This window comes from Drosophila takahashii, chromosome 2L, assembly GCF_030179915.1.
Source record: "Drosophila takahashii strain IR98-3 E-12201 chromosome 2L, DtakHiC1v2, whole genome shotgun sequence".
In the NCBI taxonomy this organism is placed as follows: Eukaryota; Metazoa; Arthropoda; class Insecta; order Diptera; family Drosophilidae; genus Drosophila; species Drosophila takahashii.
Genome location: NC_091678.1, coordinates 25,240,945 through 25,263,605, shown reverse-complemented (window position 1 = coordinate 25,263,605; position 22,661 = coordinate 25,240,945). Strand labels below are relative to the sequence as shown.

Genomic DNA, 22,661 nt, shown 5'->3' with positions numbered 1-22,661 from the left:
TTCTCTCCCATGATAAGCGCATATAAATCTTCTATAGACAGTATACAAAATATTTGTTGATACAGAAATTAATTTCCTTAACAATAAAATATAATGGTTATAAATCATATTCCAAATTGATACCTTTCCAAGCCCAACAACATCCTTTTGAAGAAGTTTCTTTCTTGCTTGATCTTCAACAACTCCCATTACCGATGTCAAAAGTAGTGACGATAACAAACGTTTTGTTATTACATTTTTGAGATACTTTCTACAATTTTTATGGCGAGACAGACTTCTGACCAATATTACAATACCCCAGCAACGGTTAGTATTAAAAAGATACAATTTCAAACTGTTGTACAAATAGAACAGGGAAACATTTCTTTTGAAGCTTCCTAAGGGATCCGTCCCTTAAAGTAGATCCTCAGTTCAACAGAAGACAATTCGAGTAACAGAGTACAAAGAACACTTAACGTTTATTTATCAATATTGCTAATGCCCGTTTTTTCGACCTGGGCGAGGAGTTCCTGAAGCTTGTTGTCGAAGAGTTCGCAACGAATGGGCATTTCCAGGGAGTAGAATGGATTTTTAAGGACATAGTCCGAGTACAGCTCGTAAACCTTCCGCAGCAGCAGATCTATGCCATTGAGACCCGTTTCCGAGATGACGATGAACTTGATCCCGGTCAGCGTTTGGAAGCAGTGCAGCGTGAAGGTGTCCGCCTCCAGGAGTTCTATCCCGGAACTCTTGGGCTCCGGACTCAGTTGGCTGGCAATGGCGAACAGTGGATAGAACATGCTGGCTAGGAAGATCTTCTCGTTGGTGGTCATCTTAGGCCGGCTGAACTTTAAGTTGATGGGATAGTTCTCCGGTGCCTCCAGCGTCGTCCTCACATCGCGTCCATCGTCCAGGGTGACTCCATTGACGGGCATTCCATTGACCGCCACCAGGACATGGCCAACTGTAGGAAGGGAATTATATAGATCCCTGTAGCACCCTTATTCCAGGACACACCCACCATTAATTCCATCCTTCCTGTTGAACGACACCGATACCTTCTTGGAATCGTAGTCCAGCACCAAGTCCAGTGGGTATGTGAAGGTCTTCTCGTGCTCGATGCGCGGCACATTGTTGTCCAGGTTGAATATAAGGCCACCCGATTTACTAACTATATAGACCCCATATATAATCATTGCTAGCTATGGCTAATTTTGTGTGATTTCGGAATGTTTTCTTTTCTTTGGGTGCGAATTAGCGATGGTAGTGCCAGCCAGCTGTTTGCCTCGGAACTAGTTTATTTCTTGACTCTCGTTCCGGTTCATAACAACAGGCATTTAACAGCATGCACTTAACAGTTGGCTAACATTTTTTTATAATATTAATTTTGTTCAGATAAAAAATCCGATTTTTAAAAAGCTATTCAAATAGTTGTTAAATTAAGCTTGGGTGCTATCATAATTGTAGTTAACTTAGATGAAACGCAAAAAACCACAAATATTCAAACTATTAAATTAAAGCATACAAAAGAACAGCACTATTTATTAAAAAATATATATTTAACGATACTTTTTTTATATTAAAAATAAGGAACCAGCACAACTATCATATTCTAGACAGATCGAACTGGCTCGGAACCAGAACCGCGTCTATCGATATGAGGTGAACTAGTTCGCGGGCGAACAGCTGGCTGGCATTAGGATTAAAAATAAACATAATTGATTTTCTGCCTGAAAGTATACGTAAACGCGTAGGCGCTCCCACCTGGTAGTGCACCCGATTGACCGACTTCCAATCTCCACGGACAACGATGGGTTCCGACGACCAGAGCTCCGGGGACAGGATCCAGAAGGGATTCCAGATCAACTATATGATTCTGCGGGACGCCGACAGTGGCAAGGTTATATGGCAGGAGAACAAGGACTTTTCGGCACCGGACCTGGAGCACGAGGCTCGGGTGCCGGTGAAGATACTGGACATGCGGGCGGTTTCCCGCGAGATAAACTTTAGCACCATTGAGCCCATGGAGAACTTCCGACTCGACCAGAAGGTGCTCTTCAAGGGACGCATCATGGAGGAGTGGTTCTTCGAGATGGGGTTCGTGGGCGCCAACACCACCAACACCTGGCAGTCGACAATTGAGGCGGCGCCCGAGTCCCAGATGATGCCCGCCAAGGTCTTGAACGGCAATGTGACGATCCAAACCAGTTTCTACGACAACGAGACACTCATCACCAAATCGGTTGTGCGCCTGTACTACATTTAGGCGATTGTGAGTCATCTGCCCAAAGCGACCAGGTGTTCTCCCATCCACTCACGCCTTCTTCTGGATCTTCTTCGAGGTGTTCTCTACAAACCATGCATACTTCGCTTCAAAGTACTTCTGCATTTCAATGCAATTGTTTGCGCGTTTATGAACTAGTGTAGTCTAATGCATTTTAATCTAATTTTACATTTATAACATTAATTTATTAATATATTAATAAACAATTAACAATTGTAATGCTTATAGATCAGGAAATGTGTCAGCTCGAACGCAACAAGCATACCTATGTACAAATCTTCTGAAGACTATCAAAGATGGACTAAAAATAGCTCCAGAACGTTGTGTCATTTGAGAAAATATGCATGTGTAGATCTCTGTACCACTTGTAATCAATCCATAAAGTCTACTAAAATCTGTTGAATTATAAAGTATGAGAAATATTTTAACATATAAAATGTATCCTCATTGGAGAAAAAGTTGTCTATGGAATGCGTGTTCTACTCGAAAAACGAAAAAGTACTTAAATCTGTCAAAGTTGTATTAGATATAGCCTAGCTGTACGCGATTTGTCAGCAAATATAAGCAGATGTTGAAAGAAAATTTGTGAATCCACTTCTTTGGCATGCAAATTGGAAATGTTTACAATACATACTTAGCTTAGCTTAAGCCAAAAGATGAAACGAATAGAAGTCATCGGGTTTTATACTATTAAAAAGAGCTTAACATAATGCAATTTCTCATCGGAAATATGCCTTAGGGGTCAATCGTAGAACAGGTTGAGTCTGGCTCTCTTTTACTTTCATGCCAACGAGCATAATCCCATCCAGATCGCGGGCTTGCCTTTCGGCTATACATCGCCAAAGTTGGCATTTAGACTGGGCGCCGATGAATATTCAACGATTGGAATCGCGAAAAGTGGCGATCAAGTTAAGAGGAAGATTTGGACAGAGTGCTGACTTGACCCCATTTTTTCGAAATAGAACCCGTGCCCGGTCAAGAGTCACTTGAAGATGCCGAGAAAGTCTTCTTGGTGGGCAGAGATCTGAGCTAGCAAACAGTTCGATTCCATCTGGCAAAACCAGCAGATCGAAATAAAGACAAATTATAAAATGGCGAGGTTTAGTGGAGTTATCCTGCTCCTAGCAATCGTCCTTTTGGCCCTTTTCGTGGCCGATGGCCTAGCGGAGAAGAACACCAATAGACAAAAGCAGCAGAACCCCAGGCCCGGAAACCAAGGCTTGGGTAACCGCAAAAACAAGCGTCCAAAGCCCCAACAAGGCCAGAAACAGAAGCCCAACAAGCAACAGGTGCAGAATGCCCAAGAACCCAAGGTGTTCACTGCAACGGTTCCCGATTTGGGCAGGCTCCGAGGCCGAACTCTCAACACCGATTGGACTGGAAAGAAGATAATGCAGTTCCTAGACATTCCCTATGGAAAAGCCGAGAGATTTAAGGTAGGTTACTATTGACATCACAGGTAATAGAATCATTTTATTCTCAGTGGTACACGAACGTTGGCCAACTCATCCCCTTGTGGCTTATTTGTTATTTGACCTGCGTCGCTCGCCGTCCTCGATAGTATAGTGGTTAGTATCCCCGCCTGTCACGCGGGAGACCGGGGTTCAATTCCCCGTCGGGGAGAATGTGAAAGCATTTTTTTTTATTTTGTTAAAATTAATTTTTTTCAATTTAATAATTAAAAAAAAACTTTGTTTTCTGATTTAACATTTTTGACAGCCGCAAGATTGTTAGACAAAAAGTCTATTATTCAAAAATTGAAATAAAGAAGTTCAGTAAATCTTATTTTCAAATATGTTAATTCAATAATAAGAACCGATTATTCCTCCTAATAGTAAAAACACAATAATAAATTGCTATTTTGAATAAAAAAACTAAACTTTCTCCCCGACGGGGAATTGAACCCCGGTCTCCCGCGTGACAGGCGGGGATACTAACCACTATACTATCGAGGACGGTGAACGCCGCTCGCCAAATACCGGATACGAAATGCCGGCACAGAAAACTATCTAACTCAAGTTTAGAACCAAATCGTGCAGCAAACAATAAAAGTCTAAAAATAGGGAAAAAAGATACATTAACATATATATTTATTAAAGGTATTGCAAGACAAATTGTCTACCAAGCTATAAATGAAAGCCACTTATAGCTGCGCAGGACTAATTAAAAATTCCTAATTTTATTTTAGAAATATTTAGATTTACTTTAAAATATTTCACTTACTTAAACTTTTTTCCCCAAAGCCAGCTGAGCCAGCACCAGCTTGGAGGGGCGTCCTTCCCGCCCATCGACCCCACGCCGGCTGTCCATCCATTCAGGATCTGATCGTATTCGCTAAGCTGGAAGAGAACGGCTTCGATGTGGAGGACTGCCTGCGGCTGACAGTGAGCACCAAGGCGGTATGTAAATTTGTAGCGTTCAACGATAATCTTAAATTAATACAAAATAATTTTTGTAACAGTTTTTTGGTTTACCATTTGGATGTTTATCATTCCTGTCTTATAATGCTAGAAAACTGGGTTAAAAAGTGTCTAACGAAAGTCCCCACCTCGTTTCAGATGGAGGGCAAGTCCCTACCGGTAATGGTGTACATCCACGGAGACTTCTTCTACGACGGCGACTCCGTGGAGGCAGCTCCCGGGTATTTGTTGGAGCAGGATGTCGTCCTGGTGTCCGTGCGCTATCGCCTTGGACCTTTTGGCTTCCTGTCCACGCTGACCGACGAGATGCCTGGCAATGCAGCGGTCACCGATATTATCCTGGCGCTCCAGTGGGTGCAGAAGCACATCGCATCCTTCGGTGGCGATCCACAAAGAGTGACCCTATTCGGTCAAGTGGGCGGGGCAGCTCTGGTAAACGTCCTCACCCTGAGTCCAGCGGTTCCGGCCGGCCTCTTCCACCGCGTCATCTATCAGTCGGGCACCGCCCTGTCGCCCGCCTTCATCACGGATGCACCGCTGAGTTCCACCAAGGCCATCGGCCGGATTGCGGGCTGCAAACAGCCCACCAAGGTTGATCAGCTGAACAAGTGCCTGACCCGCCTGAATGCCACCATGCTTCTGGCCGCCTTCAGTGTCCACGGCGAGGACCAGCCCTCGTTGTCGGGTGGAGCGTACGGCGGAGTGCAGCTCGTAATCGGAGGTCCTTCTGGCATCCTGCCGGAGCATCCAGGTCGCTTGCTGGCCGCCGAGAAGTTCCAGGCCTATCCCACAATGGGCGGTAGCGTCAAGCACGGCGGCACCTTTATGCTGAGAGGTAGGTAGAGAGTTCATATGACTCCATTTATGTGGTTGATATCTTTAAACGCATTGAGAAATCCATAGACATTTTTTTTACATTTTTACAAGATAATCCACAAATAGTATTTATGTAGTTTATTAACAAAATAGTTTATTGTAAAAGAATATTGAAACGAAATCTCATAACAATTTTATATTTTCTTCTTGGCAGACATTTTTGCGGACATCTTTAACGAGACGATTTTGGATGACAAAATGACGGGACGCCAGTACATCGACACCATTATCGAACAGGCCAATGGCGCAGATCCCACTGGATCGTGGAGGGAGTTCTCCGACGAGGAGATCTTTTCTGATGCTGATGTTAAGAACGGCACCTTTAAGCGCCTGACCCCGGGTCTCATTGATGTAAGTGTTATTTATCACTAGTTATCAGAATTGATCGTAAGACCTTTGATATGTTAATAGTTATTTATATCAATCAAGAAACGATTGCATTTTTATTTGTTTTTTTTTTATTTTTTTTACAGCTCTGCAGCACTATTTCTCTAAAGAATCCTGTGCTGCTGGTCTTGCAGGCCAACGCCAAGAAGCTGCCCAACAGCACTTACCTGTACAGCTTCGACTACGAGGGCGAGCAGAATCGCTATGCCACCGATCAGAGCGAGGCCAGCTTCGTGCCCTTCGACATGGGGGTTTCGCTTACGGACGACAACCTGTACCTGTTCCCCTGGCCGCGTTTCATTTCCCTCAACTCGAACCGCGATCTCAAGGTGGCCAGGCGCATGGTGGCCCTGTGGACGTCCTTCGCGGCGACGGGGGTTCCCCAAGCACCCGGTCTGCCCACCTGGCCGACCATGAGCGACGAAACAGGACCCTACATGAGGATTGGTCGCACCGTTAGTTTCGGCGACAATTACCTGGACGAATACCGCATTGCCGTTGAGGAGGTGAAACAAGGATACAGCTTGGTCAACCAGGACTACTACGATTTGGAATCGGCTCTGCTGGCGGCCAGCAAACAGGATCAATTGCCCGCCTCCGACGAGGAGGATGACCAGGAGGATGAAACCGAAGGGGAGAGGGCTGCCAATGAGGCTCGCGGCCAGAACTTGGTCTTCATTGCCAGGAAGTCCACGCGCACTCAGAAGCAGTAGAGCCACGAAATCATTTGATCCACGCTTTCCTTTTATTTATTTTGACAAAGAACTTTCCTAATATATTTCCGACATCAACACAAGCGCTTTTTTATTTCAAGGGATTTTTTATTGGTACAGAATAACCTAGAAAATGGTAGATCAAAGCATTTGCAGTTGCATTTAAAACTTTTTAGCTCTGTAAGACTAAAGAAAATACAATTCGGTTTTTTAAAATTTTTGGAGATTAACATTAGAAATCATTTAAGTTGCCAGTAAGATACCTAATTTACCAAATAGCTGGCCTCAACAATTTTAGATTATTCAAAGTGAGAGATATGGGCATCGGAAATCTGATCGAATTTTATATGTTGGCTTAACCTGATGCTAAGAATAACTGTGAAAAAATCGATCGACCGCGGCAAATCTGCTTTGATTTAAAAAAGTAAATTTGCTTTCTTTAGCGGCCCCATAAATCATCTTTTGGCTGCTCAGATGCGATGAGAGCAAAACTCTGGCTGCGATTCAAATTAGAATTAATTAAGGAACATAATAAAGCTTAATAACTCATTTGTTCTTTGGACTAATTATTTTGTTAGCTTGCGATCAGAATTGGCAGACATTGATGGGAAAAAATAATCGACTTGCTTTGATTAACTTACTAATTTTAAATGGTCATTACAGATATGCCAATAAGTTGTGGTGGTCATACGAAAGACTTAAAGGCTTTTGTTTTTTCAATAAACATTAGATCAGTCAATTCATTAAAATGTTGTTTACATACAAGGTAAAGGTATTTATAAAGTCTGATTCAAAGCTACATATTGAGCTTGGCCTCCAAATCCCTTGACATTGAGATCTAAAAAAATATAATCATAAAAAGAAAAGTTTTACCTATCCACTTTCTAGCTTCCTTATAAAGTGGGGTTTCCCTACTTTGTCTATAGTTAAATACCCAAATAATGGAATTATCTCGTGCGATTAGTGAGAAGTCGTTGATCTTTTTTGGCACCGAAGCGTCACGAATGCTTTCTCCCGCAGCTCGCGATGATGATGATTGATATTATACCTCGTACTGTGAATACCAGTAGCGAGGAGAATTTCTGGAATCAATTAGGTAAAATTTAAAATTTAAATCAATTCCCGCATCTGTTTAGAAATTCATTTTGTCTGGCGCTACCCGCACTTTCATCGTCGTGAGAAAGACAAACCAAGTTAATGGAAGATGCTCAATGTTTGATGGTAAATATTCGCATCAATATGAGCGACTAATTACTGAACTATCGGACAAATCAGAAGTTAGGGCCAGCGGCTGCTCTTTAAGATTTCGCTTTTACTTGCAGATGATCAACCAAGCAGCTAAGCAGCTGAATCCAGAGCAGCGAAATCTGTTCTTGCACTAAGAGAAAGTATTATAAACAAATATTTTTCAAACGTTTTTCTTTTAATTGATGTATTTTGTTATTTTTGGTTCATTGAAAATACTTGGGATTACCCCAATAAATAAAAACATTTTCCGGAATTTTTTTTTTAATTTAAAATATGAACGGAAAATAAATTAGATCCATACATTAAGAACTACTTTGGTGACGTAACAATAGAATTGGATTTTATAATATTCTGTAACAGACAAAAATAAATTGTGGATAAATGATTTGAGAATAAATGAATTGTTAGGTATTTTCATTATTTTTTTTAATTATCAAAAATGTAAATATTTCTTCGTGTGTATCTATTAGCATAAATCTGAAGCTCGAGCCTCGGGGACGCCGCATCATTTGCAGTTTATTTCGCTTTTTGTTTTAGCCAGTTTCCGTTTGCGAACTCTTCATTTGGCTATTTCGGTCAGACATGGGGTGAAACTTCGGGTCAGAGCGGACTAAAATCTATTGGTCCCGGCCAGTCACAGATCAGTTGCGTTCGGTGCGCTAAAGAGAGTGTTGGTTCGATCCGCGGTATCCTCCGAAAATGCAGCTCGAGTGCTGGCTAATAGTGTGCGTGGTTTTAGTCCTCCAATCGGGTGTGGAGTCTAGGGTGCGTGGCAGGCAATACGATGAGGAGAAAGACACCATTGTCGAACTGCCCAAATTGGGCAGCATTCAGGGAAAGATTCTCGAAACCGCCTGGACAAAACGTGAAGTGCTGCAGTTTGTAGACGTCAGATATGCAGAACCTCCAACAGGATTGCATCGTTTTAAGGTATAACAGTTCCTAAGACTTGTGATTTATGGACTAGAATTAAAATGTATGTTATTCATAATACTTAAAAAACTGGAAATAGCTGAAACAGAAGCTCTAAAGTGTGTCATCGGAACAAAAATGACTAAGCTACATATTTTATGCAAAAAATTAAAATCGTCGGTATGCAAAATAAGGTAAACGCAAAAGAGACTCGCAACGAATTCCAAATAGAAATGTTTCATTTTATTGAACGTCTGGTTTCTCTGAACTTAAAACTTTCAAAATTATGTAAATTTCTGCGGTGGTAATAAATAAACAAACAGAAAATGATTCTTAAAAAAGAAAAAAAAAGGAATACCTCTCTCCCCGACGGGGAATTGAACCCCGGTCTCCCGCGTGACAGGCGGGGATACTAACCACTATACTATCGAGGACTTGAAACAATCCTTGTCCAATTGTTCTTATCTACCACCGGTGCACATTTTTCACCTCTGCCTTTCCAATCGGATCAGATTGGGGAAAACAGGTGGTATTATTAGATTAGGTTCAAGATAAACAAAATCAGTGCGTCATAACAACAGCAAATATTCTGTTAATGGGAGGGGTTTGGTAAAATAATAATGTTATTATTTTAATTTGACTTTTTATTCAAGTTATGTCTTAAATATTAGTTCTTTATTTACCTTACCATTTAATAGGCTCCCCGGCCGATTGAGCCTTGGGAGGACGTAATGGATGCCACAGCGGAGAAGATTGGCTGCCCCTCGGTAGTTTCGATGGACTCACTTCGGCAGCTGGATGACGTTTTGGACGTAGAGGACTGTCTGACCATGACCATCACCACTCCGAATGTGACCGCCCGTCTGCCCGTTCTCGTTTACATCCACGGCGAGTATTTGTACGAGGGCAGCAACTCGGAGGCGCCGCCGGACTATCTGCTCGAGAAGGATGTGGTTTTGGTCACGCCCCAGTACCGCCTAGGCCCCTTTGGCTTTCTGTCCACGAAGACGGATGAGATTCCCGGGAATGCCGGCTTCCTGGACATCTTCCTGGCCCTGCAGTTCATAAAGCACTTTGTCAAGTATTTTGGCGGTGATTCGTCGCGGGTTACGGTAGCTGGACAAGTGGGCGGAGCAGCCATTGCCCATCTGCTCACGCTGTCGCCGATGGTGCAGCGCGGCCTCTTCAGCCAGGTGATATACCACTCGGGATCGGCCATTATGCCCATCTTTCTCGAGGAGGATCCGCGCAAGCATGCGCAGGAGATCGCCAAGAAGGCCGACTGTCAGATGGTCACAGTGCGGGACCTGAACACCTGTCTAATGGAGCTAACGGCCCTGGAGTTGCTTACTGCCTTCATGGAACATGCGGTGAGTAGTCCGTAACCGTAATATCATAAATAGAGGTTAGCGGTATTAAGAGATCTAAATTGTAATACTTTATACTTCAGCTGGAGAAATCTGACCTTGGCATTGGGCACACAGGTGGCATACAGTTCACCATTGGCGGGCCAAGTGGAGTGCTGCCCAAGCATCCGTACGACCTAATGCTGGAGTCGAACTTCTCCTATCCCGCGATGGGGGGCTGTCCGAAGAACGCCGGGTCGCGGGTTCTCAACGAGATCGTGGACAATGACTTCGAGGGAAAGATTCCGGATGACGAGTACAACACATACAATTACATAGACCACGTGATCCGCCAGGTGGTGGGCACTGACAAAACGATGCTGCTCACCAGCTTCGTCACCCACGATTTCTTCAACCGTCCGCTGCTGGAGAACGGCACCTTCGACACTCTTATCCCCAGGCTAATCGATGTGAGTAAATGTGCAAATCCAAAGAGAGTTTTAAGCTCAGCAGACACATTTTAAGATCGTTAGTGGGCGATTGTTGGCGTTAGAGGGGGCATGGCGCTCGGCTGAAATAAATATGCGCTGCGTAGGAAGCCCAAGAATATGTGTGGGAAATCTCAACCTTCTAGCTTTTGTAGTTTCCGAGATCTCAGTGTTCATACGGACAGACAGACAGACGGACAGACGGGCTAGTGACCCTGATGAAGAATATATATACTTTATAGGGTCGAAAAGGCTTCCTTACTCTACGAGAAACGGGTATACAAAGAGAACATTTAAAATAACCTAAGAGCTTTGACTTCTTTCAGGTGGCTGGCACTCTCAACCACAAGCTGCCCGTTATGCTGGCCCTGAACATGAACAACAAACACAACCCGCACAACACCTTCCTCTACTCGTTCGACTATGCGGGCGAGTTCAATCGCTACAAGGAAATGGACGAGGAGACCAACATGCAGAGCCCCTTCAAGGCGGGCGTTTCGCTGACGGACGAGGCCCTCTACCTGTTCCCCTACCCCGAGCACGTGACCCGTCTCAGCCCGCCGGACGTGACGATGGCCCACCGGATGGTGGAGCTCTGGACGAACTTCGTGATCAGTGGCAATCCGTTGGGCTCCCATCGCATCGGACTCTGGCCCCCGATGACCACGCTCTATGGGCCGTACATGAGGATCGACGAGACGCTGACCATCGGGGGCAACTACTTCAGCGAGTTCTCGGCCACCACGCACGACGAGGGGCTGGGTCACAGTCTCATCCGGGAGATCTACTATCTGCGAAGCCGCAGCCGGAAGCGGGCTCAAAATAAGCGCCGGAAGCAGCTGGCCGCCTCCCACGACAGCAGATCGAAGAAGGTCGGCGGACGCAAGAGCCTGGTTAAGCGGCCCAATCGCAACAAGATACGTTTTTGAGTACTGGTAGACTTAGAATTTCTAGAATTAAATAATTACAATTATACAGGTTATTCAAAAATTATTTATTCCAGAAAAAACTGGCCTTGAAAACTGATAAATTATAATAATCAAACATCGCACCCAAGCCACGCCTTTCATTCTTTTGGATCATAGTATAACGCTGCTGATTTTGAAATATAATTTGTATATTTTGAAATAAGAAGATTATTATACAAAATGGTATCATCTACTGTTGTCTGGGCAGGAGCTTAACGTGCTGCGGACCGTTGATAAGGTTTCTCAGTTGCGAAAATTGACGAAGAGAATTGCGTTGCCTCTCTGCCTCGAGGCGGTCCTCCTCCTCCTGTTGGGCCCTATACCGCTCGTCCTCCAACCGCTCGGCTTCCTCCTGCTTCTCACGTAGCTTGGTTGCTGCCTCCAGGTAGGCCTCATAGGTGGGGAAGTCCTCGACCTTGAGTTCGTCCTGATCAGCTTCCTCCTCCCCTTGGTCCTCGCCAGGCTGTTGGTCTCTTTCCTGGTCCACCTGATCCCTTCGCTGTTGCTCGCGCTCCTGCTCCTCGGCGTAGTTGCGATCGGGCTCGTAGGCTTCATAGCTCGGATAGGGCTGACGTTCATCTGGCTGGGGCTCCTCCGGCTGCTGGTGCCGCTCCTGATGCAATTGCTCTTGTCGCTGACGCTCGCGCTCCTGCTCCTCGGCGTAAAGTCGCTCCTCAGCGTTCTTCGCTTCCTGAGCTCTAACATAATCTTCATAGGCCTGCTGGTCTTCAGGGTTGTCTCCCGGCTGATTATCCCGATCTCGTTCTTGCTGCTCGCGCTCTTGCTGCAAGCGATAGTCTCGCTCTTGCTGCTCTCGACGCAGTTGCTCCTGCTGTTGCTCCTCGCGGTCTTGTTCCTCGTTGTAGTTGTTACCCGATTCAGACTCGGAAGGATTTTCGTTGTCGTCGCGGCTAAACTGATCGTATGATGGATATGGTAGCCGACCATCATCTGGATTTTCTTCAGGTGCCCCTTGCTCGCGTTCTTGTTGTTCGCGTTCTTGTTGCTCGCGTTCTTGTTGCTCGCGTTCTTGTTGCTCGCGCTCTCGTTCCTCGCGTTCTTGCTGCTCTCGCTGCTGCTGCTCATCTTCGTAGCTAGGATAGCTCCATCGGTCACCGTCATCTACTGGCGCTGGAACATTATCGGGCTGTTGATCTTGTCCTTGCAGCTCTCGGTCTCGCTCCTCTCGTTCCCGCTCCTCTCGTTCTCGCTCCTCACGCTCTTGCTGCTCTCGCTGTTCACGCTCTTGCATCTCTCGTTCATACTGCTCTCGTTCCTTATGCTGACGCACCCGCTCTTCCTGCTCTTGCTGCTGTCGCACTCGCTCTTCCTGCTCTTGCTGCTGTCGCACTCGCTCTTCCTGCTCTTGCTGCTGACGCACTCGCTCTTCCTGCTCTCGCTGCTGACGCAAACGCTCTTCTTCTTGTTGCTGACGCGCTTCTTGCTCCTGGCGTGACTGCTGCGGAGGGCGACGCTGCTGCTGCTCTCGCCAACGTTGCTCCCTCTCGCGGATAAACTGTTGCTGACGAGCTTCCTGAGCTCTGACATACTCCGGATCCGCAGGATGCCAATTGCTTTGCTGCTGGGTTGGCCTGCTTTGCCAATTGGCATATGGATTGACCGCGTAGGGGCGCCTTGTAGTTGTCGTTGTTGTCGTCGTGGTGGTCGTGGTGATCGGTGCATTGTTGGGTGTAGCTATGATCACTGGCTTAGGGCTCCGTGAGCCATGACCGGGCACATAAATGCCCTCGCCAAAGTGCGGATCCAGCTCGAGAGCGTTTTGGCGAGAGTTGGTGAAACGCAGGACGGGTCCATACTCGCTGGTAGCCTGCGGCCACACGCCTGGATTGGGGTTGGGTACGCCAGTAGTGGCAAAGTTCACCCACATGGTGACCAAGGCGCGGGACAGCGACCTGTCCAAGGGATTCAGTTGACTGGCCTCCGGCGGATAGGGGAACAGGTACACGCTGTCATCGCTGAGGGAGGCGTCCACTCCGAAGGGAAGAGGGTTGGACAGGTGCCCGAACCGGTGGTACTGACCGCGATAGTCAAAAATGTACAGGTAAGCCGGTTCTTTGAGGTCACGGACCGTGTTGATCACGGGTGCACGGTAGAGGATGTAGTTGCTCAGCTCCAGCAGTCCATTGGCCACTGTCTGCAGGCTGGCCGTGTGCTCCTGATCCGGGCTGAAGATCTCGCGAAGCGCCCACTGCTTCCATTTGGCGTGCTCTCCCGCCGGCGCTGTGTGGCGCAGCACCACGTCGATATAGTCACTCACATTGCGGGACTGCAGATGAGCGATCTGGTCGTAGATGCCTGTATAAAAAAAAGGATGGTGCATTGATTAGAACCAAAAGAACCGATCTTGCATTGTTTTTCCCTGACTATATAACTGAGCTTTCTAAATACCTAAAAACTAACCCCGAATACAGCGATAAGAAATTTTTGAGGCTCCCTGTATAATTAAAATCCTTATATTTGCAAGTTCGGTTGCTGGATCTTTCTGTGCATACATACAGACTTTAGAATCTCGGAAAATATAGGTCGAACCATTATCATCCGACATAGATATCTTCTGGAAATACCAAGCTCAATTTGAATACACGCAATCATTTCCTGCCAGCCGACGAAAATAGCATACAAATCAGTCACCCTTGAAAGCAGCTCAGATTAATTCATCTCAACATAAGTGGAATACGCTTTAGCTGTACGTATTAGACAGCGGTCTAATTGCATTGGACCCTAATCAGTCTGACCTCGAGAGCACCATCTTATCGCCAATTGCCTCTTAATCTGCCCATCTGAACCAGTCTAGATTCATGGATGGCAACATTGATGTTATGTTTCCGTTTCAAGTATGAATATAATTATTTTTGAATAGTTGAAAAAACCTTTCGCTACTCCTTCCCTAGATATAAATATATACAAGTACACTAGCTCCCCAAAAAGATCATCCAAACTTCCTTAAACCTGTTCTGATTTCCTAATGGAAATAGAATACCAATCCAAATGTTAGTACTCACGCGAGATGATAAAGGAGCTGGCGTCCTTGGTGGCGCCGATGATCAGGGGCGGCGTAACGCTACCGTTCCTGGCCAGGATGGATGGGTCGCTCTTTAGATAGCCCAGGGCGTCGCCGACGACCAGCTTGAATCCGCCCAAGCGGCTGCGGCCGTACGCCTCGTTCTTCAGCAGCAGTTCCTCGAAGGCGGCCACCAACTGCGAGGTGGACAACCGGCCGAGGCAGTCGTACAGGGGCGCGAGTCCTCGGGGAGTGGAGCTGGGGCTTGGGCAGCGGGCGAGACTTGCGAAGGTGTTGAGGGTTTCCTGGGGATCCTCGTCAATCAGATAGGGATTCAGGGCGGTGCCCGATTGCAGGATGAGCCGCTGGAAGAGTTTGGTGGCCCGTCCGCTGAGGGTCAAGGCGTGAGCCAGGGTGGCACCACCCGCCTGCCCCACCAGAGTCACCTGTTCGGGATTGCCGCCAAAGTGGACCAGGTTGCGCTGCAGCCATTCCAGGGCCAGGTGCAGATCCGAGAGGGCCACGTTTCCGGGCAGCTCGTCGGTCAGCGCGCTCAGGAAGCCGAAGGGAGCGAGTCGATAGTTGACCGAGACCAGGAGCACGTCCTTCTCCAGGACGTAGTCCGGCTGGGCCTCCTCGGAGCCGCCGTCGAACAGCATTTCACCGTGAACGAAGACCAAAACGGGCAGTTGCCTGGCGCCTTCCGGTGCGTAGATGTCCAGGGTGAGGCAGTCGTCGACGTTCTCGCCCCGGGATTCAGAGTCCCGCAGACGGGCAAGCTCCGGAAACTGGGCACAGTTGGGGCTCTTGACGGTGGCACTAACCCGTCCCTGGAATCCTGCTGGTTGGGCTGCCTGGAAGCGGGCCAGACCGCCTCCCACTTTGGCGTACCGCAGACCCAGGAAGGCATTCACCGGGCGATTGGCAATGGTCTTGAAGTTTCTAATCCCCGAGATCTGACCGACTTCGGGAACTTGAACCACGGCTTCCTGGGGCTGCGCATATTGGGGTTCCGCCTGCCAGGGGGCTGGCTTCAGCGGTTCGGGCTGCCATGAGGGCACTGCCCTGGCATCCTCGTCGTAGTCGTCGTTGTAGTCGGTTGGGGAGCCCACAGAGAGGGCACTAACTTGGGCCGCACAAAGGGCCAGCACTAGGAGCAACGGCTGCATGTTGCTCGCTGCGTCGCGTTTGAACGAGAACTGATTTCCGAATCGGATTCGACGGCCTGAAAAGCTCCCGGGCACTATCTGCAACCAAAGCAGCCTTGGAGCGGCCTATCCGCGAGGTTGGCTTGATACTACAATAGAACTAAAGGAAAGAAACTCTTAAGAAATATTATGTTGCCAACATCTAGCAAGTATTCAAAATATGAATACTCCTTTAAGAAATTTTCATAATTTTCGTAACAAATTTGTTTAAATGTGTGCTTTTTAAATAACCTAGGGTACTTAAAAACACTAAAAATTATATTTCAGGATTAAACATAATGATTAACATTTTTTGATCGAGTTTTTTAAAAGATAGTTTTTTTTTGTATACCCGTTAATCGTAGAATGTAAGAGTATATTGTATTCGTGCAAAAAGTATGTAACAGGGAGAAGGAAGCGTTTCCGACCGTATAAAGTATTTTATTGATAAGGATCACTAGCCGAGACGAGCTATCTTTGTCCGCCTGTCTGTCCGTCCATATGAACGCTAAGATCTCGGAAAAAATAAAAAACCAGAAAGTTATAATTAACCATGCAGATTCTTAGAGTTCTTAAAGTCTTAAGCGACTTTTAAATGTGTCTGGCGCCCAAATTTTTGAAGATGTTAGAAAAGTATAAATGCAATGTTTTTGTGTTTATTTTTACCTATCAAAAAGTTGAAGAAATTTGTTGAATCGTTGTTAAATACCATTTAATAATTAGTTAGGAGAAAATAATGGAATTCAAGCAATCCAAATATGAATTTAGCAAAGCGACTGCTTGGCTTTGCTAAACGCATATTTCAATCTCTCTTGAACTTCCTTTAGCTAAGTAACGGATATCTGATAGTCGAGCTACTGGACTTTAGCGTTCTCCCTTGATTATTTTTATACGCTGATTTTGGTGAATACGTATTATTTCCAAACTGTTTCTTGTCCACCCTCGATGCCAAACGTACACCCGATTTCCAGTTGGCGATGTTCGGACCGCTCAAATCTACTTTCAAATCAGTGACGGAGTTGGGGTTTCTTGGGGCTCCCAGGCCCCACGGAAATGCTAGTACTACTAAACTCTTATTTAAATCATCAAGGGATTTTTTTGTTGATCCGGGCCTGGTTCTTCGTTGTTTAGATTGCTTCGGCTTGACGGACCTTATCTCATCCGCTCGACTCCGACCGATAGAGGCTTATCTGGTGGCGCAGCTTCTCTTGTTGTCGAAGCATGTTTCGCCATGTTAAATTAAGTACAACCTAAAAATGTACGGTAATGTCCATGAAACAGTTTGGGAATTCACCAAATAAAATAACAATCAAGCAGCCTTTCTGCGTCGTTTAGTTATGGTGAAGAAATGGTTGTAATCTACAGTAAGATTGCTAATTTTAAATTGTACACATTATGCAGTACGTATTATTTAATTTAAATACACCCAGCTTAAGGTTGAAATACACAATTATATTTTTGTTTTTAATATTATTTCTTCAGTAAATAATTATACGAGTTGCCTCTCACAAACGAAGTTTAGTCGGGTCGAGCAGGCGTTATCGTTCATGCCCCACTGATTCCCTGAGTACGCAAATTCTACGCAATCTTCGTTGTTATAGTTATCCGGATTTTGTCGCCATTTTAGAAACTTGGCTTTTTGTCCAGTTTTGTCCAGCACGAACTCCCCCTCCTTGGAAAAATCATGGACACCCATCCAGTATAAATGTGAATCCATTTTTAATTCTTTGCCAAGGGCATCCAACTCCGACTGGCTTTGCGGACTGACTAGGTGACCACCCAAATCCATACAAAATGCCCGAGAATCATTCCAGCTTCGCCTTTCGGTCTCCTGTATTAAATATCCCTTGGAACCAATTTTCTTATATGCCACATTTTTAAGTGTTTCGTTGATTTTCTGCATCGATTTCTCCATTTCCAATTGTTTGGTCGTGAGTTCTTCCAATTTCTGCAATCCAATGTTCTTGTTCATTTTTTCACTGAGTTCTTTTTCCTGTGCGATTGTCTTTTTGTTTTGGCTTTCGATCTGTGTGTCCAGCCCATCAAGTCTTTTAGAGAGTTTGTTAATTTCTGCAGTTTTGTTCACCTCTTTGGTTGTAAGGTTTTTCTCTAGGGTTTCCAGCCCCTTTATGTATTTTTCCTCCTGGGTCTTGAGACTTTCCCTTTGTAGTTTGAGGTCATTCTGTAATCTATTAACCACTTCTTTAAATTTTGCGTTGTCTGATGCAACTTCTGTCGTCCGATTTTCCAACCGGATAAGATTGATCTTTAGATTTTCATTGGCAGAGTTTTGAATTTCCTTTAAATATGAAAACTCATTTTTAAAGTTTTTAAATTGGCTTGAAAAGTCCTCTAGTTTTTTTATCCGTTCATCCATTACGACCATATGTTCTAAGATCATTCTAACTGATTCACAAATGTAACTACTGCAATCTTGATCCTTAGTTTGTCCTTCTGACTGTAAAGCGATATGTTTAGTCATTTGTGTTAAAAAAGGGAAGTTTACAAACCAAATTCAAAGCTGTGGATCCTGGCGCAACGAGGTAAAGTAGAAACAAAAATCCAATGTATTTCATGTTCTTACAAAAATAGGACTTGCTACGAGAAATGATTGAGGCAACTGAGAAACTACTGATTTACACCAATCTGAACCTCTGTTGAATATAATACTCGTAGCGGATGATGCATAACGACTTATACAAACGCCTGCTGGTGATAAGGCCTTTTAAAAAAGGCGATAACGCTCGTAAATGAGTACTTAATAATAACACTCTGCAACATTTTTATGGTTTTGAAATTTAAATGCAATTTGGATTTCAAAACCTAGAGAAAAATCAATACGTTTTAAGCCCCATATGGCGTTCCATATGGCGATTTAAAAATTTCAATTAAAAATTGACTATATCTCAAGAATCGAATGAAAATTAATTTTTATGTATTCAAATGTATTGACCTAAGGACTAAAAATGCTGAACAACGCTGATAGAAAACTTGTTAGGGAAAATAACAGATTGTATTTATTGTTTTTTAAGTCTAAACGCTATGTTTTTTTTTCCATTTTTGTGTCTAGATTTTTACTGTTTTAACCACTCGAAAAGATTTTTGTACCACCCCCGTAAAGCTTTGTAAATGCAGTTCAAAAGTATTAGCCGAAAAAATAAAACGCAACAAGAAGTTCATAATATAATATTCTCTATATTTTCATTTTTATTAATCATTTTCGATTCCATTCCCTCCGTTTTTTTTTTCTGTTAAAGTTTCATTTTCAATTTCTTGTTTTGTTTCGGCTTGTTCAGTATGTATCTATAATAATGTGTTATAATTAAGAATCGTCATTTCATCTAAATATTTCAGTTATAATAATACAATATAATAATCATTAATAATATGCGGTTTTCTTTAATCGATTTCTCTTTTTCGCCATGTATGTTAAACTTGTGTGACTTGCTTCAGAATGAATTCCGATCCGTTTGGTTTGTGTGGAATTAATTGTGTCTCGGACCAAATCTTTGGGCACGTGGCGTTTCTATCAGCTTGAGTTTGATTATTTCGTGTCTGAGATCGACTATCTCCTATGACTCGCAGCTTACTGTACGTTCAAGTATGGAAATCAGAGTTCTAGGAAAGCTAAAAGCAAGTGTATGCATATATACGTGTGTCTATATATGTATATACGTGTTTATATATATTCTTTCTAGGTATTTTAATCTCGATTATGCTGTGGCAGTGGCCCAAAGGAAAGAAGCCTCTTAATTCAAATCCAAATTCGAACTTAAAAGTAATGTGTCAAGTTACGTATTTTTTAGCAGCTTCCCTTCAACCTAATTAGTCCTCGTAAAGTGAGAAATAAATGCAGAAGTCCCTTCAGGTGCACAATTGAACATGGCTTAGTAGCACTGATTGATATTTGGGGTCGCCTGCGTTTCTTGTTAGGAACTTCTTAACAAATTTACGACTGATTAAATCATACAAATGATACGAACCTCTGGCTTTCGTTTTGTCAAAAATCGTTTACCCAAAAATGCACATTAATTAATTTGTCACTGAATCAAAGATATTCACTGATTTGTTTCTAGCTTTTGTTTTCCTTTGTTTCTTATGTTTTTTCTTGTATATTTTTTGTAGCTCAGTCTTTTTACTAACAATTTTTGTTGTTCATGTTGTTGTTTTTTATAGCTTCTTCATGCTGTAGATCTTCGCTTTGCAGTGCTGTTCTGATTTATGATACCGCACATATTTCGCGTGAATAATTAAGTGTTGATGTATTAATTTCTGAATCGATTGCTTTGAACCAAATACAAAACTTGACGAATTCCTAATTGGACTTATGTCGGGAAGGTTTCTGTAGAGGAATGGGAAGATGAGGGAACCGTTTTGCACGAACCGTTACCGATCCGAACTGCTTGGGGAGATCTGGGAGATCAACAGAGTGGATCTGTGGATCGGGAGCGGGACGGGACGGGAATTCAATTCATTCAGTTTAGATTGCATTTGAGTTCCTTCATTTAAATGGCTTGCTGTTAGCTCTATAGTTGCTTGGAAGTACCGTTTTGTGTCTAACTTTCGTAACTTATTTGGTTAAATATCTGTTATTCGCTTTGGGGCTTTCATTAAGTTTGTTACTCATTACGATCTTGCGCTACATTTTCAACAATTTAAATTTATCCTTACGTATTTGTAACCGCTAAAGAATGGATAACATACTCGTGGCTCATACGCTCAAGCATCTCTTGAGGATTGTGTGTGGGTGTGATGACTTTGCGGAGAAAATCAAATGCTTTCGGTTCATTTTGTTTCGTTTCAGTTAGGGATCTGATCTTGGTTTGCTTGAATGAAGGAATATTTATTTGGTTGGTGAAGTATTTACAAAGTTTCGCATAATAGTATTCATATAGGTAATGCGTACGTTAGGCTTGTTGCGTTATAAAATCTTAACATAATTATATAAATTGAATTCATGAACTCGCTTAACTTTGCTTCATTAATGGCCTTCAAGTAAGTAAAATGCATCGATTACGTGTCAGTGTGTGTTTGTATTTACTCTATTTGCATGGAGAGCTGGCTACTTAGAAACAATAGAACCAAACGGAACCGGATATCGTACAGAGTTAATACGCTTACTCTAAGTCCGCTCAGTAATCTGATTTCCATTATCTGTAATAGTTCGCTCGATTTCACAAAACATAATAATACAGTTCATAATAATCAAGTTTGTGGTAAATGCCTTAACCTAGTTAGTAGGTATTTATAATGTAATGCCTGCTCGTAATAATATCTATCATGTAATCATTTATATATTTTTGTTTCATATATTTATTTATATTTATTTTATGTAAGAAGCACTTGAATATATATCGTTTTTAATGAAAAATTAAAACTTGGGTGTATCGTGTCTTGGATTGTTATTCTTTTTGTTTTAGTTTTTTTTTGGGTTCCTGCTTTCTGCTCTAATTTTTAATGTTGGTTGTTCTTTATAGTTTAATAAGTTGCTAATTAGCAAATATGAATGCGCTCGCTACAATCTGTAGGTAATAATTGTTTTCGTCTTATTCGGAGAAAGTTAAAAATCGTTTTTGTTTAGCTTATAATTATCTTTAAAGTATCTTCAACGACGTCGTAAGTGATCATCATCATCGTCAACCCCAATTTCTGTTCCTCTAAAAAAGTGTCTGAGTTGGCTTATCTCACAAACGTTTGCCCTTTGCTGAAAGTTTTAAGAAATTTAGATTTTTTTTTGCGTTTGACTCTGTTTTTTTTGTTATTGAGTGTTTTTAATAAAATACTTTGCTTAAATCAGTTATTTTTGTTTGTTTATTACTTCATTTTTATTTTATTTTTCTTTTTTTTTAATTTAAAAGCATTTCTAGAGAATCTCTCTTCTAAAGTATCTAATAAGTGTATGTATATGGGTCATCTATATTTATGTATAAGTATATATTCATGGATTCTCTTTTTTTACTGTTGTTGCTGGTTTATGTCTGTAGGCATGATTTACTGTAAAACCTTTCAATTGCAGCCTGGCTTCAAATTACAATTACATGTTAGATTTTGCCTTGTATATTGAATAATCGGTAATCGGCTTTCAGTTTGCTTGTATATATGTAAATGGTAAAGTGTATAAAAGTTAATGATCTGATTCAGTTAATACTTGTATGCAATTGTATAAGTAGTTGATGTAGATCTAGAATTAGTTCAAAACTCTAGTGTATTCCTAAGTTGTATCCATCTGCCGCTACTCTATGTGTCTGAATCTTTGCATTTATTTTCGCTTAAACATTTTAAGTGTTTGTATTGCTTTCAAAGTACTCGACACGGTTTATTTTTTAACGAAGAACATGAAAACAATAGATTTAAAAACTAAATAAGCAGAAACAGAAATCAAATTGCCACGCAGATTATTGCGCAGCTTACATATCTTAGTTTAAATTGAAAATATTTACAAATAAAACTAACTAAAAATAAGCACAAATAACTTTGTAAAGTATTTTGTTAATCATTTGTGTCTTTGGCTGGCTAAATGTAATCGCATTCCTTTTCTTTGTGTTTTTTAATTTTTGTTTTCCGCTGTGATTTCTCTTCGGTTGTATACATTTTGTCAAAAAGTAAAATTTCATATAAAAAGCATTAAATTGCAGCTGCATAAAGTATATATTAATCAATATATACGCTTACGTTTGTGTGGGTTTCTATTTTAAGTCTACGGCTTGTTATGGGTTTTGTTGTTTATACATTTGCTTTGATTTAGATATTTCTACGCTTTTTACTCGTCTTGCAACGCAATTTCCAAGTTTGATCGGATGATTTTAATGTTTCTCATACAAAATATTGAGT

General features: G+C 42.9%; 6 protein-coding genes and 3 non-coding genes across 9 annotated transcripts; 4 read left to right on the top strand and 5 right to left on the bottom strand.

Moving 5' to 3' along the window:
* Window positions 1–425: 425 nt before the first annotated feature.
* Window positions 426–1,266, bottom strand: Trs23 (trafficking protein particle complex subunit 4-like protein Trs23). Its single transcript, XM_017160383.3, has 2 exons — window positions 1,001–1,266; window positions 426–943 (listed from the first exon to the last, which is right to left on the bottom strand). The coding sequence occupies exons 1-2, from the start codon at window positions 1,173–1,175 to the stop codon at window positions 459–461; spliced, it is 660 nt and encodes a 219-aa protein (XP_017015872.2). The 5' UTR covers window positions 1,176–1,266; the 3' UTR covers window positions 426–458.
* Window positions 1,267–1,643: 377 nt separating this feature from the next.
* PrBP (Prenyl-binding protein) lies at window positions 1,644–2,845 on the top strand. The gene has a single exon (XM_017160498.3). It carries the CDS (start codon window positions 1,790–1,792, stop codon window positions 2,243–2,245), a length of 456 nt encoding a protein of 151 aa, XP_017015987.1. The 5' UTR covers window positions 1,644–1,789; the 3' UTR covers window positions 2,246–2,845.
* A 140-nt stretch (window positions 2,846–2,985) lies between these two features.
* On the top strand, window positions 2,986–6,720 carry LOC108070135 (glutactin). The gene is made up of 5 exons (XM_017160485.3): window positions 2,986–3,699; window positions 4,507–4,662; window positions 4,822–5,518; window positions 5,714–5,910; window positions 6,033–6,720. Exons 1-5 carry the CDS (start codon window positions 3,355–3,357, stop codon window positions 6,657–6,659), a joined length of 2,022 nt encoding a protein of 673 aa, XP_017015974.2. The 5' UTR covers window positions 2,986–3,354; the 3' UTR covers window positions 6,660–6,720.
* TRNAD-GUC (transfer RNA aspartic acid (anticodon GUC)) lies at window positions 3,815–3,886 on the top strand. Its single transcript has one exon. It is a non-coding gene; the product is annotated as a tRNA-Asp (tRNA).
* Window positions 4,147–4,218, bottom strand: TRNAD-GUC (transfer RNA aspartic acid (anticodon GUC)). Its single transcript has one exon. It is a non-coding gene; the product is annotated as a tRNA-Asp (tRNA).
* Window positions 6,721–8,508: 1,788 nt separating the features above from the next.
* LOC108070128 (glutactin) lies at window positions 8,509–11,652 on the top strand. Its single transcript, XM_017160474.3, has 4 exons — window positions 8,509–8,837; window positions 9,518–10,189; window positions 10,270–10,635; window positions 10,980–11,652. The coding sequence occupies exons 1-4, from the start codon at window positions 8,607–8,609 to the stop codon at window positions 11,580–11,582; spliced, it is 1,872 nt and encodes a 623-aa protein (XP_017015963.2). The 5' UTR covers window positions 8,509–8,606; the 3' UTR covers window positions 11,583–11,652.
* On the bottom strand, window positions 9,182–9,253 carry TRNAD-GUC (transfer RNA aspartic acid (anticodon GUC)). The gene has a single exon. It is a non-coding gene; the product is annotated as a tRNA-Asp (tRNA).
* A 100-nt stretch (window positions 11,653–11,752) lies between the features above and the next one.
* On the bottom strand, window positions 11,753–15,855 carry Glt (Glutactin). Its single transcript, XM_017160460.3, has 2 exons — window positions 14,645–15,855; window positions 11,753–13,937 (listed from the first exon to the last, which is right to left on the bottom strand). The coding sequence occupies exons 1-2, from the start codon at window positions 15,810–15,812 to the stop codon at window positions 11,812–11,814; spliced, it is 3,294 nt and encodes a 1,097-aa protein (XP_017015949.2). The 5' UTR covers window positions 15,813–15,855; the 3' UTR covers window positions 11,753–11,811.
* A 519-nt stretch (window positions 15,856–16,374) lies between these two features.
* LOC108070112 (tetranectin-like) lies at window positions 16,375–18,493 on the bottom strand. The gene is made up of 2 exons (XM_070217568.1): window positions 18,341–18,493; window positions 16,375–18,288 (listed from the first exon to the last, which is right to left on the bottom strand). Exons 1-2 carry the CDS (start codon window positions 18,404–18,406, stop codon window positions 17,320–17,322), a joined length of 1,035 nt encoding a protein of 344 aa, XP_070073669.1. The 5' UTR covers window positions 18,407–18,493; the 3' UTR covers window positions 16,375–17,319.
* Between the last annotated feature and the right edge of the window lie 4,168 nt (window positions 18,494–22,661).

Bases quoted from the DNA above. Each gene is read 5' to 3' on its own strand.
- Trs23 (XM_017160383.3), bottom strand. From the start codon at position 1,175: ATGATTATATATGGGGTCTATATAGTTAGTAAATCGGGTGGCCTTATA. The intron at 944-1,000 runs GTGGGTGTGTCC...CCCTTCCTACAG, and splicing joins CAGGAAGGATGGAATTAATG to TTGGCCATGTCCTGGTGGCG.
- PrBP (XM_017160498.3), top strand. From the start codon at position 1,790: ATGGGTTCCGACGACCAGAGCTCCGGGGACAGGATCCAGAAGGGATTC.
- LOC108070135 (XM_017160485.3), top strand. From the start codon at position 3,355: ATGGCGAGGTTTAGTGGAGTTATCCTGCTCCTAGCAATCGTCCTTTTG. The intron at 3,700-4,506 runs GTAGGTTACTAT...TTTTCCCCAAAG, and splicing joins GAAAAGCCGAGAGATTTAAG to CCAGCTGAGCCAGCACCAGC. The intron at 5,911-6,032 runs GTAAGTGTTATT...TTTTTTTTACAG, and splicing joins TGACCCCGGGTCTCATTGAT to CTCTGCAGCACTATTTCTCT.
- LOC108070128 (XM_017160474.3), top strand. From the start codon at position 8,607: ATGCAGCTCGAGTGCTGGCTAATAGTGTGCGTGGTTTTAGTCCTCCAA. The intron at 8,838-9,517 runs GTATAACAGTTC...ACCATTTAATAG, and splicing joins CAGGATTGCATCGTTTTAAG to GCTCCCCGGCCGATTGAGCC. The intron at 10,190-10,269 runs GTGAGTAGTCCG...TTTATACTTCAG, and splicing joins CTGCCTTCATGGAACATGCG to CTGGAGAAATCTGACCTTGG.
- Glt (XM_017160460.3), bottom strand. From the start codon at position 15,812: ATGCAGCCGTTGCTCCTAGTGCTGGCCCTTTGTGCGGCCCAAGTTAGT. The intron at 13,938-14,644 runs GTGAGTACTAAC...TTTTTTATACAG, and splicing joins CAGCTCCTTTATCATCTCGC to GCATCTACGACCAGATCGCT.
- LOC108070112 (XM_070217568.1), bottom strand. From the start codon at position 18,406: ATGAAATACATTGGATTTTTGTTTCTACTTTACCTCGTTGCGCCAGGA. The intron at 18,289-18,340 runs GTTTGTAAACTT...ATCGCTTTACAG, and splicing joins GATCCACAGCTTTGAATTTG to TCAGAAGGACAAACTAAGGA.